This window comes from Knufia obscura (genome assembly GCF_036327395.1).
Source record: "Knufia obscura strain CCFEE 5817 isolate CBS 148926 chromosome Unknown scaffold_31, whole genome shotgun sequence".
In the NCBI taxonomy this organism is placed as follows: Eukaryota; Fungi; Ascomycota; class Eurotiomycetes; order Chaetothyriales; family Trichomeriaceae; genus Knufia; species Knufia obscura.
Genome location: NW_027042717.1, coordinates 26,123 through 38,902, shown reverse-complemented (window position 1 = coordinate 38,902; position 12,780 = coordinate 26,123). Strand labels below are relative to the sequence as shown.

Below are 12,780 nucleotides of genomic sequence, written 5' to 3'. Positions count from 1 at the left end.
CGTCCCTTGATATAGCATTCCACGATAGAAGTTTTATAGTTTATATAATTATATTGAGTTTTTTTATTATGAGCCCGAGTGAATCTAAAATTTCAGGTACTAACCTTTATATTGACTATTATCTTAATAAAAATAATTATAATGAATATATAAAAATGTTTTGAGTAGGGTTGATGGACGGAGATGGAAGCATTCAAGTAAATCATTGACGTAAACAAATCTTACAATACAGACTAATTATAAAGTTATCTAATCTAAAATCTAATTATAATATGTTAATTGAAATAGCCAAGGTAATAGGTGGTACGGTAAGAATAACAGGTAAAGAAAAGCATGTTATTTGAGTAGTTAATGATAAAAAAAAAGTTGAGGAAATTATAAAAATTTTTGATATTTATCCCCCTTTAACTTCTAATAAGATTTGTCAACTTGCATTTCTAAAAACATGTTTAACTGAAACCTCAGTAAAAGCTTATTTATTAAATAGAAGTCTTAAATATGATAAACAATTAACTATTGTAAATGCTAAATTTAATTTTAATACTCTTAATTATTTTAGTGAATGGTTATCTGGGTTTATTGAAGCGGAAGGTTGTTTTTCAATACGAAAATCTAATAATCATTCCTTTTCAATAGCACAAAAAAATGATCTTTATTTAATAGAGGCTATTAAACAGTATTTTGAGATAAATAACAAAGTTAGAAAACCTTGTCGTGATTTCTATTTAATAGAGGTATATAAAAGAGAAGTATTATTAAAAATAACTACTCATTGTACTAACTACCCATTACTCGGTGAAAAATCAGAGTCATTAAAAAAATTCAATCAAAAAATTCTTAAGTAAGTGTCGTGTTGTCTTGTCACCATGAAAAATTTCATACATTTTTCGGTAAAAATTCATTTTTGCTAACGGTGAAGTCTTATATGTTTTCTTAATGCGGAAAACCGTAAAATATATAAGATAATACCGTGGAAACCAAAGCTAAATTTTTAGTAAGTAGGATCCGTAGAGGCCAAACGTGACAATCAAAAGTTTATTAAGTTAAATGATTAGATAAGTTATGGTCCGATCCACTGCGTGAGCAGTGTTGTATGGCAAACTTTATAAAAGTTTGTTTTAGATAAAAAGGAAACTTACTTGTTTTTTATTTTATTCATATTTATATTTAGTTTTAAATATAAATATAAACATTAATTAACAATTAAAAAACTGCACCTTAATATATAAAAATTAATACAAGACTTACTATGTAGTTGCTCATTTCCATTACGTATTAAGTATGGGAGCAGTATTTGCTTTATTTAGTGCATGATATTTCTGGATACCGAAAATAACTGGACTATCTTATAACATGAAGTTAGGTAAAGTACATTTTTTAATTCTGTTTATCGGTGTAAATGTAACTTTTTTCCCTCAACACTTTTTAGGTTTACAAGGTATGCCAAGAAGAATTAGTGACTATCCGGATGCATTTGCAGGCTGAAATTATGTAAGTAGTTTTGGTTCAATTATTAGTGTAGTAGCCACTGGACTGTTTTTATACATAGTATACGTACAACTTGTAGAAGGAAACGCTACATCTAGATACCCTTGATTAACACCTCAATTTTTCAGTGATTTATTCCAAACTTTATTAAACCGTAGTTATAGTTCAATTGAGTGAACTTTAAATAGTCCACCCAAACCACATGCTTTTGTTAGCCTACCTTTACAAAGTGTGCAAACTCTTTTAATACCAACCACTGCGCTTGGTACAATATGATTACAGAAGTGAATTTTTATTAAAACTGGTGTACAATGTTTAGTTTCTGCTTTCTTTATTGGGTATTTTTCTTCCAGAGTAAACGTGGATCCTTCACAAGTCATTAGCATTATCAGAACCTTAATAAATAGCACCACATCTTTAATAGGTCACGTTACTTCTTTTATCGATAACGCTGGTAGAACTAACGATGAAACTATCTGAGTTATAGCATATTTAAAAAGTTTTTTACAGACTAATCAATCAATCATCTCTTTTATTCGTAACATATTCCTGCCCTCAATCCAAGCAATAGTCTCTGAAGCGGACTATAGATACATTTCTTTATTAACAAACATGTACATAGGTGCAACAAATCATTTAGTAGATTTGTGCTCTATACTTGAAACGAGTGTCGGAAAATCGCCTTCACTACAAGGTGATTTTCCTAATTTCCGTATATGATAATACCAACCACTGCGCTTGGCAACAGCACTACAATATAATTAGGCTAGTAAAATGGTGTATTTTCTCTTTCATCATTTTATTTATTCACTACATATATTAGGGTTATACTTGCAATAAGTCCAGATATGTTTATAAATTTACTTAGAATATTTATTCATAAGTCGGCTTAATTAACTGTAGATGTAAGGGGTTAAGTGGGCAAAATCGTGAATAAATGATAGAGTTTAGGAAAAAACTAAAAAAGAATACATAATTCCCTATCTGAAAAAATATTTTTAGGATAGAGATTTTAGGAGATTTTTGCTTTAAAAGGTTATAACCTTTTAGAGAACGACAAAGAAAAAAAAATAGATGCCATATTTATACCCTTTAAAAGGGTCTTATGTAAAATTAAACATGAATAATCCTGTTTTTAAATTAAACTTATATTAATAGAAGAGATTTATTAAAGTTAAGTTAGAGATAAATAATATAAATATGCAAACCTTAATATCAATAATAGAAGTAATTTTAGTTGTAGTGCCTGCTCTTTTAATAGTAGCGTTTACAACTGTAGCGGAAAGAAAAACAATGGCAAGTATGCAAAGAAGATTAGGACCAAATATAGTAGGGTATTATGGTTTATTGCAAGCATTCGCAGACGCATTAAAACTACTCTTAAAAGAATGCGTATCTCCTACACAAGCTAATCTAATCTTATTTTTCTTGGGTCCTTTAATAACTTTGATATTTTCCCTTTTAGGTTATGCAGTAATACCATATGGTCCAGGTTTAACAATTGGAGATATGCCTCTAGGTATATTATATATGTTAGCTGTTTCATCCCTTTCAACATATGGTATATTATTAGCCGGTTGATCAGCGAATTCTAAGTATGCTTTTTTAGGTTCACTGAGAAGTACAGCACAATTAATAAGTTATGAATTAATCTTAAGTTCTGCTATATTATTAGTGCTTTTATTATCAGGTAATTTAAATTTAACAGGAAATGTAGAAGCTCAAAAAACGGTTTTTTTTTTAATACCTTTATTACCTGTATTTATAATATTTTTTATCGGCGCTATAGCGGAAACAAACAGAGCTCCATTTGATTTAGCAGAAGCAGAGTCAGAATTGGTATCTGGTTTTATGACAGAACATTCTGCGGCTATTTTTGTATTTTTTTTTTAGCAGAATATGCTAGTATTGTATTAATCTGTATATTTACTTGTATACTATTTATAGGTGGTTATTTGGATATAGTCACATGAGATTTCGTTAAAGCACAATATTTAACAAATTCTTACGCCGATTATGATTATTACATATTATTCGTAATAATTCAAGGATTAAACACTAGTCTTAATTTAGGACTGAAAGCTTGTGTTATGATCTTTGTTTTTATATGGGTTAGAGCATCTTTCCCTAGAATACGGTTCGATCAACTTATGTCATATTGTTGAACAATCTTATTGCCTATAATAATTGCATTTATTGTGGTTTTACCTTGTATAGTATTGACATTACACTTGGTTTCAGTTAACTTTTTTGTATTATAAGGTTTATATCAAAATTCCCAACCAAACCCTCCAGACATACGACCTTTTTAATATATGTGTATATTAAAAACTTTTTCAAAACCCTCGTATAATTTTAAAGAAAAAAAATAAGTAGTGATATATCTAATTACGAAAAAAAGAGGTCATGTGTGATAGATAAAAAAAAAGAAAGGTTAATTGTGACATATTTAATAATAAATAAAAAAGAAACTATAAGAGATATTATGTGTCCTAATAGATAAGTAATATATTATATTTAATTTTGTCAACAAATAAAAAGTATAAAAAAAAAACGTTAATTGTGATATAACCAATGACGAAATAATAAAAAAAAAAATTACAAATATTGAGTTTGATGATGGCTCTGAGTGAACGCTGTCCAAATGCTTGACACATGCTAATCGAACGACTAATTTAGTATATATATGTTATATAATATTATTAGTAGTGGTGTACAGGTGAGTATTGATATGCTAGCTGCCTTGAAGTAAGGATGAAAAGATCCCTTATAAAAAGAAAGAAATAGAAAGTTTCGCTTTAAGATGTTAGTGTATCCCGAAAGAGTAATAGTTAAATCTAGCTCGGGTTTCGGTAGTCGTGACTGAGAGGTCGATCGACCACATTGGGTATGAAAAAAGCCCAATGCGTAACGTACAGCAGTGGGGAATATTGGTCAATGGTCTAACGACTGAACCAGCAATTTGGAGGAATGAAAAACGAATAAGTCGTCTAAAGTTCTAGATAAAAAATTTATAATGACTAATTTTTATCTATAAGTCTTGACCAAATTACGTGCCAGCAGTCGCGGTAATACGTAGAAGACAAGTGTTATTCATCTTTAGCAGGTTTAAAGGGTACCTAGACGGAAAATCAAGCCTTAGTAGGGACTAATTTTCTAGAGTTTTATGTGTGAAGATCGAATTACCTGAAGAGCAATAAAATGCATTGACACAGGGAAGACGGGTAGCAGCGAAGGCAATCTTCTATGTAGAAACTGACGTTGAGGGACGAAGCCTTGGGGAGCGAGAAGGATTAGATACCCTAGTAGTCCTTGGAGAAAATTATGAGTGCCATAGACTAGAAACTAGTTTATAAATGAAAGTGTAAGCATTCCACCTCATGAGTAGAGCGGCAACGCCGAAATTGAAATCATTAGACCGTATCTGAAACCAGTAGTGAAGTATGTTATTTAATTCGATGGTCCGCGAATAACCTTACCACCTCTTGAATATTTTTACAAGCGCTGCACGGCTGTCTTCAGTTAATGTCGTGAGATTTTGGTTTGTTCCATTAATTAACGAAAACCCATGTTTTATTTTTTATATATAAAGCAGTTCACCGTTATATTGGATAAGATAAACGGGATCAAGACAAGTCATCATGGCCTTAATGAGTGTGGGCTATAGACGTGCCACATATGCCTCTACAAAGGGAAGCGATATTGTGAAATGGAGCTAATCCTCAAAATTGGACATAACTATTCGTGAATTGTAGTCTGAAACTCGACTGCATGAATATGGAATTACTAGTAATCGTGAATCACCACGTCACGGTGAATTTAATCTCAGATGGGTACTAACTACTCGTCAGGCGCTGAAAGGGGTATGCGCAATAAGTTTGGTTGCAAGTTGATGGTAATTATACTTAAGTAGTTGTGTAATATTTGGTTTGTAATTTTCGTATGCGTGATCTCAATTGGTGTTAAGTCGAAATATGGTTCGTGTAATGGAAATTGCACGGGATTTATTATCCTTAAAAACAAATGCAATTAAATATTCTATTTTTCTACTTTAAATTAAACTTAAAGTTTAAAAAAGAAAAATTGGGACGTTTAAAAGGCTAAATTAATATATCTTAAAAACAGACCCTACCCATTGTACGAAAGGAATTGGGTAGGTGGAGCATTTATTCTTTTAATTTTAACGGAATAAATTATAAAAAAGGGGAGTATGCGATGGGGCCCCATCGTAGGGAGTGTTAAACAAAGAGTACCTGAAAGGTAACCGGATCCTAAAGGCTCTTTGTTTTTTGCAGGGCAAAAAAAAACACACTTAAGTGTTCCCTCATTATCTAAAGCAGAATATCTAAAGCAGAAATTATTTATTTAGCTGATATGAGGGTTAATTCGAGTGCTGGAATTGGTAGACAGGATAATCTTAAGATTTATTGATAAATATCGTAAACGTTCAAGTCGTTTCTCGAATACTCGCATTTAACTTACAGTTGGTTCTCTTTCATCCTTTACAGGATAAATTAAAAATAATATATGTTAAGCTAAATCAAAAATAACAAAAATCCATGAAAATAACATTTCCTTTATGAACAAATAGTCCGTTAGATCAATTTACAATAAGAATCTATATGCGTAAAAAAAAAATAACGCAGATATTAAATAATTTAAATGATGAAAAGTACAGCACCCTTTTACATAATAACGTATTTTTTTCAAATACATTAATAACGTATGAAATAAGTATTTCAGAAACGATTGAGTTTAAACTTGATACATAATAAACTAATAAATAGAAAAATCATGTCAAAAATCTTAACATTAACATACTTGACCCTAAATCTTTTTAAGGAGATAAATATTGAAAAAGGATCACAAATAAGTGAACAATTGGCTACAAACACTAGAACAAAATTTAAACATTTTCCATCTTCAGTTAGAGAATGAAATAATAGTATATACGTATATAATAAAAATACTTTAAATTTAATACCTAGTACCACTGTTTCTGCTATGAAAATAATAAAAATTTTTTAACCTGAACAATAGGAACAGTAATCTTCATATTAATGATGGCAACCGCCTTTTTGGGTTTACCTTACAATTTTGCACCCACATCTTATTTCCTGTTAACTTTTTATATAAGTTTTACAATAATTATTGGTGTAACAATCTTAGGATTTCAAATACATGCGCTTAAATTATCCTCCTTGTTAGTACCCTCTGGCTGTCCTTTAGGCTTATTACCCTTATTAGTATTAATAGAGTTTATTTATTACTTATTTAGAAATGTGTCTCTTGCAGCAAATAGAGCATTTTGAAGAACATATATTGATTTGCACACTAAAGATCCATTAATACGAATTCTTTGATTGAGATTCGCGTTTATGTTTATATGTATAATATCAGATATATGCTTAAAAGAAAATAAATCAGTAGTATTGTTAGTTATTAAGCAACATTACAGATGAATCAGGTTATATGGGTGACACCGAGCCCGTAAGTGAACAATCCGACTCCAGTAGTGAGAGTGGTTATGAGAACGTAAGTGGTAATGGTGGTACAGGTGCTACAGGTGGTACAGGTGGTACAGGTGGTACACCTGGTAATGGTGGTACACCTGGTAATGGTGAAGCGGCTGTCGCTTCACGTGAAACTACTCCTCAACCTCCAACAAATTCAAATGAGTCCAATAGTGACTCCGGGTTTTCTGAGGGGCATATAGTAAACACCCGGTGTACCTGTGCGGGTCATTCTAGACATATTACTCATCATGCTGATAGCTGTGGTTGCACACACAATAACATTTCACCACGGAACGATAGTGTACATGGTATACGTCGTTGTTGTAATCTGGGTTGTACTAGATATAATCCAAATAGACAATGTAATGATTGTGGCTGTGCTTTTTGTCTTGCTTGTCGAGTGTTTATTGACTCTTTACCTGTTTATCAGGCAATAGCACGAGATAGAGCGATTTATGGATACCCTTCTTCCTCTAGTGATGATAGCTAGTATACATTTAACGCCAAAGGTAAAAAAAAAGGGTAAAAAAAAAAAGGGGGTATAGTTTAACTGGTAAAACAACGAACTTGCACTTCGTAATTTTAGGCTCAATTCCTAATATCTCCAGATTAGGCTAAAAGTCTAATTTAATCTTTAGCCAAAAACAAAAACTATATATTCAATTTTTCCCTTATTTTTTTAAAGCAGGTTTTTTACTCAATTGCGCGATTATATGGAAAAATTAGAGGTAGATATGTTTTCATGTGACAAAAAACGATCAAAAATTTTTACGTTTGTAATATTGTACGCGATAAATTGCAATGTTGTTTTAAACGAATGGTTATATCTGTAAAACATTTGACGCCTAATAGTAAGGAATGTTGTATAGTTAGACCTTTTGTTGAAAAAGGCTAACAAACGCAGCTAAAAACAAAATATTTTTGTGGTGTTTTTTTCATTCAAATTGGAAACTTTTTTCTCAAGCTTAGACTGAACTTCTTGGTTCGTGCTCGGCCATGTGACGAAAAAGAAAGTCGATCTCTTTTGCATGATCGCGTAGGTGAAACACACAAGGAACAGTGTATTGTTTTGCCACTTTTCTTATAGTGGAGCTCGTGCGAATAATGGTTTCCACCTTTGAATATTTCATTGTGGCAAATGCAATATTATAGCTATTTAATCACCGGTACATACATACCTTTTTTTTGGTAAAAGTCACAGGCTAGATTAAAAATATAATGGCACTTAAAAGCTCCAAACCCGTAAAAGTTGCCGATATATAAACTATTTGTAAATAAAGCAATGGCTATATTTAAAGATGGGCTTATCAACCCTGCGTAGATCTAAAGCATAAGATTTTTTATATTGTAAAATTAATATCATAAAATTAATACTTAAAAAGATTATTTTACTTTATATTTACAATATTTAAAACACAAACATAAGCTCGAGAAGCTCAACTTGGTAGAGCGGAACACTGAAGATGTTTAGGCTGTAAGTTCAAATCTTACCTCGAGCACATAGAATAGGTGTGCTGAAAATTGGTAACCAGGTTCCGCTTAGGACGGAATAGTTTTTACTTTGCAAGTTCAAGTCTTGTCACCTATAACTAAGAAAGCCGTTATTTCAAAAGTGCGAGCGAGAAAAAGAGTAACAAAAACTTGGTCATATGTTGTCGACTAATCGGTAAGTCATAAATTTTTGGTATTTACTATTGAGTGTTCGAATCGCTCCAACATAAAAGTTTTTTATTATAAGTAGAATTGCGTGATGGGAAAGGGTAGTTTAATTGGTAGAACGTGGTGCTACGGACACTTTAATACAAGTTCAATTCTTGTCCTTTTCTCCAAAAAGGAATAAGCTGCAAAAGGTTTGCATTTTGATTGCAGATCAACAATTAGAAGTTCGATTCTTCCTTATTCCTAAGTAAAAATGATATTAATTTATAAAAAAATTAAGCCTTTATAGCTCAAAGGTAGAGCAAAATACTGTTAATATTTCGGTTAGGTGTTCGAGTCATCTTAAAGGCGTAAAAACACTACTACGCTCGTGTTTAGTACGGAGAGATTTTAGTTTAATGGGTAAAACATGCGACTTTTAATCGTTATAATGTGGGTTCAAGTCCCACAGATCTTATATATAAATAAACAGTAATTATAGAACTTTATGCAATATTAAAGTTATAAAGGCTATAGCTTAATCGGTAGAGCCAGCTGCTCATGACAGCTTAGATGAGTGTTCAAATCATTCTAGCCTTAAAAAATGTATGAAAAACATACGTAAATAGCCAAGATAGTTCAACTGGTTAGAACATTAATTTCATGCGTTAATAGTGTGGGTTCAACTCCCTCTCTTGGTAGGCCTAAGGGCCAAAAATATGATAGCAAAAGTAAATCTTTGTAGCTACTAATAACATATTCATTATTTATTTTTTTAAGCATTGGCTCAAGTTAGTGTAACCGATTAAATTGTATTTACAATTTAACTTTTGCACATTAAATCGGTGCGAATTTAAACTAACTTTTAAACACTTATTACAAATACAACAAGTACCTACACTGTGTGGGATAAAACAGAGCTTTAAGCGAAACTAATCTTATTTACATCACAGGGCTGAAAGCCAATTAAATAAGACAAGAAACTAGGGTGCAAGTACCACTTAAAACATTAGTACTTAAAATATGAACCTGTAAATATAATATATGATACATTATTCTATTTACCTTTATATAATATCTAAAGGTATAAATGTATATATTTTATAAAATGTATACAAGAGATAATTGTGTTTATCAGTAATAGCAGGGAATAAATAAAAAATCCAATATGCAGACGATGGTTGTATAAAATAGAGTTAATTAAGTATGCCTCAACTTATACCTTTTTTTTTCGTTAATCAAGTAATATTTAATTTTTTACTTTTAACTGTAATAATCTATATTTTATGAAAATTTATATTATTTCTATTTGCCCGTTTATCTAAAACACGTTTACACATATTTATTATAGTTCTCTTTAACATAGCATGTTTAAAAGATCTTGAATTATATTTTATTCACAAGTATTTACCAACAAATATAGTTTTATGAGAAGGATGCAAATTACTATGTATGGCCTTATATCATCCTTTCTCTTATCTTTATATGTTGGATCAAATGGATTTTATTGGAGAAGTGCCTAATATTAATTGTAATGAAATAGGTTTAAATAATTTAATGATGGATATAAGTAAACCGCTAAACCCTGCGCCTACAAGTGAAGCATCTGGCTCTGGAAGCGGTCTACAAGTTAATCCAGTAACGCAAGCACCAGAAAATACTGATCTAAATCTAGACAAGCCCTTATTAAATCTTAAACTTCTAAAAGTTAAGGGTGTTTATTATGTTACAGATACTCTAGAAAAAGGCGGTTATAATCTCTTAAGAGAATTACAAACGCCAGAAGGACAAGAAAAACCTGACTTAGTTAGTGTAAGGTCATCAACACAGGGTAGCAATGTGAAAGCGTTAAAATTAGGTCTAGATGGGTCCACAAAAATGACTAGCCTCGAATTTGAGGGGAGAAAATATGCTGGTCAATATGTGGATTTAAAATACCCTAACGCCACAGTTACTAGCTTAAAACTTCCTATCCAAAAAAATGAAACGGGCTCCGTTTTTATTATTTGAAAAAAGATGGGAATTAATTAAAAAGCTAAAAGATAAAAAAAAAAGGAAGGGTCCGTTTGTTGGTTTACGGGTTGAGCTGTAAACTCAATAGCATTCTGCTGTCGAAGGTTCGAATCCTTTTCTTCCTATTTCTTATTAGCTTAATGGTAAAGCAGAATACTTCTAATATTCCCATTCAGGTTCAAGTCCTGGATAAGAATAAGATATTTTTACTATTAAAAATAATACAGAAGGTTCTTTTGTAGGACAGATGTTATAAATAAACGAATGATACAAGCAGCAAAAATAATTGGGACAGGTTTAGCAACAACAGGTTTAATAGGAGCCGGTGTAGGAATAGGTGTAGTTTTCGGTGCATTAATAATAGGTGTATCTAGAAATCCTTCATTAAGAGGACAATTATTCTCTTACGCAATTCTTGGTTTCGCTTTCAGTGAAGCTACAGGATTATTTGCATTAATGATGGCATTCTTATTATTATATGTTGCTTAATTTTTTTTTTTAAGGTAGATATAGTTTAAAGGTAAAACCACTATTTGTGGCATAGTAGTTCTTTGTTCAATTCAAAGTATTTACCCTCGCATTTGGCTTTTTTCTTCCATTTTTGGTTTTCGGTGTAGTTAATCATATTCAGGTTTGTATCTTAATTTAGTTCAATTTTTATGCTGGATTAGCCAACAATATTATTAATCAGCAAATTTTAATGAGATTATCACTAATTTTGTTTTTAATTGGGACTTTAGGTTTTGTTTTAAATAAAAAAAATATAATATTAATGCTTATTTCTATAGAAATAATGTTATTATCTATAACTTTCTTAATCTTGATAAGTTCCTTAAGCTTTGATGATATATTAGGACAAGTATTATCTATATATATAATAGCAATTGCGGGAGCAGAATCTGCAATAGGTTTAGGTCTTTTAGTAGCATTTTATAGACTGCGTGGTTCTATAGCTATAGAAAATAAATAATGTATCTAGCTTTAATAGGGTTACCAATATTAGGATCAATAATATCCGGTTTTTTTGGTAGAAAAATCGGAGTTAGCGGATCACAAATAATAACATGTACGTGTGTTATAACAACAACAATTTTAGCGATTTTAGCTTTTATAGAAGTAGGTTTAAATAAAAATCCAGTGAAAATACATTTATTCCGGTGAATAGATGCAGAGTATTTAAATGTATCTTGAGCGTTCAACTTTGATTCTTTAACGGTTTCAATGTTAATACCCGTGTTGATCATATCATCTTTAGTACATGTCTATTCTATAGGCTATATGAGTCATGACCCTCACAACCAAAGATTCTTCAGTTATTTAAGTTTATTTACATTTATGATGATAATCTTAGTAACCGGAGATAATTTTTTAGTTATGTTTGTAGGATGAGAAGGTGTAGGAGTTTGTTCTTATTTGTTAGTTAGTTTTTGATTTACAAGAATCGCGGCAAATCAAAGCTCTTTAGCGGCCTTTTTTACTAATAGAGTAGGAGATTATGTATTAACTGTAGGTATGTTTGCTATTTTATGATCATTTGGAAATGTAGATTATACAACTGTATTTTCACTTTCACCCTTTTATAGCGAAAGTGTTATCTTTTTTGTTGGTATATGTTTATTAATCGGTGCTATGGCTAAAAGTTCACAAGTAGGTTTACATGTTTGATTACCAATGGCGATGGAGGGTCCTACTCCAGTTTCTGCTTTAATTCACGCTGCTACTATGGTTACCGCCGGTGTGTATTTATTAATGAGAGCTTCTCCTTTAATAGAATATAGTTCAACTGTTCTGTTACTCTGTTTATGAGTGGGTGCTATTACTACTGTATTTAGTTCTCTTATCGGTTTATTTCAACAAGATATAAAAAAGGTTATAGCTTATTCTACCATGAGTCAATTAGGGATGATGGTTATAGCTATTGGTTTATCTTCCTACACAATTGCTTTATTTCATTTAATTAATCACGCCTTTTACAAAGGTTTATTATTTTTATGTGCCGGTGCAGTTATACATGCAGTTGCAGATAATCAAGATTTTAGAAAATATGGTGGTTTAGTCTCATATTTACCCTTAACTTATTCACTTATGCTTACAGCTTCTCTTAGTTTAGTTGCCTTTCCCTTTA

At 31.1% G+C, this 12,780-nt stretch overlaps 1 protein-coding gene and 7 non-coding genes across 8 annotated transcripts; all 8 read left to right on the top strand.

Moving 5' to 3' along the window:
* Positions 1-6,960: 6,960 nt before the first annotated feature.
* On the top strand, positions 6,961-7,203 carry PMZ80_011217 (uncharacterized protein; the record flags this gene model as incomplete). The annotated part of the gene is made up of 1 exon (XM_064879596.1): positions 6,961-7,203. A coding segment is annotated over one exon (243 nt), but the record flags the coding sequence as incomplete, so codon positions are not given.
* A 336-nt stretch (positions 7,204-7,539) lies between these two features.
* PMZ80_011216 lies at positions 7,540-7,611 on the top strand. Its single transcript has one exon. It is a non-coding gene; the product is annotated as a tRNA-Ala (tRNA).
* An 818-nt stretch (positions 7,612-8,429) lies between these two features.
* PMZ80_011215 lies at positions 8,430-8,503 on the top strand. Its single transcript has one exon. It is a non-coding gene; the product is annotated as a tRNA-Phe (tRNA).
* Positions 8,504-8,942: 439 nt separating this feature from the next.
* On the top strand, positions 8,943-9,014 carry PMZ80_011214. Its single transcript has one exon. It is a non-coding gene; the product is annotated as a tRNA-Asn (tRNA).
* Positions 9,015-9,047: 33 nt separating this feature from the next.
* Positions 9,048-9,120, top strand: PMZ80_011213. The gene has a single exon. It is a non-coding gene; the product is annotated as a tRNA-Lys (tRNA).
* Positions 9,121-9,169: 49 nt separating this feature from the next.
* PMZ80_011212 lies at positions 9,170-9,242 on the top strand. The gene has a single exon. It is a non-coding gene; the product is annotated as a tRNA-Met (tRNA).
* Positions 9,243-9,270: 28 nt separating this feature from the next.
* On the top strand, positions 9,271-9,343 carry PMZ80_011211. The gene has a single exon. It is a non-coding gene; the product is annotated as a tRNA-Met (tRNA).
* Positions 9,344-10,781: 1,438 nt separating this feature from the next.
* PMZ80_011210 lies at positions 10,782-10,852 on the top strand. Its single transcript has one exon. It is a non-coding gene; the product is annotated as a tRNA-Arg (tRNA).
* Positions 10,853-12,780: the final 1,928 nt, after the last annotated feature.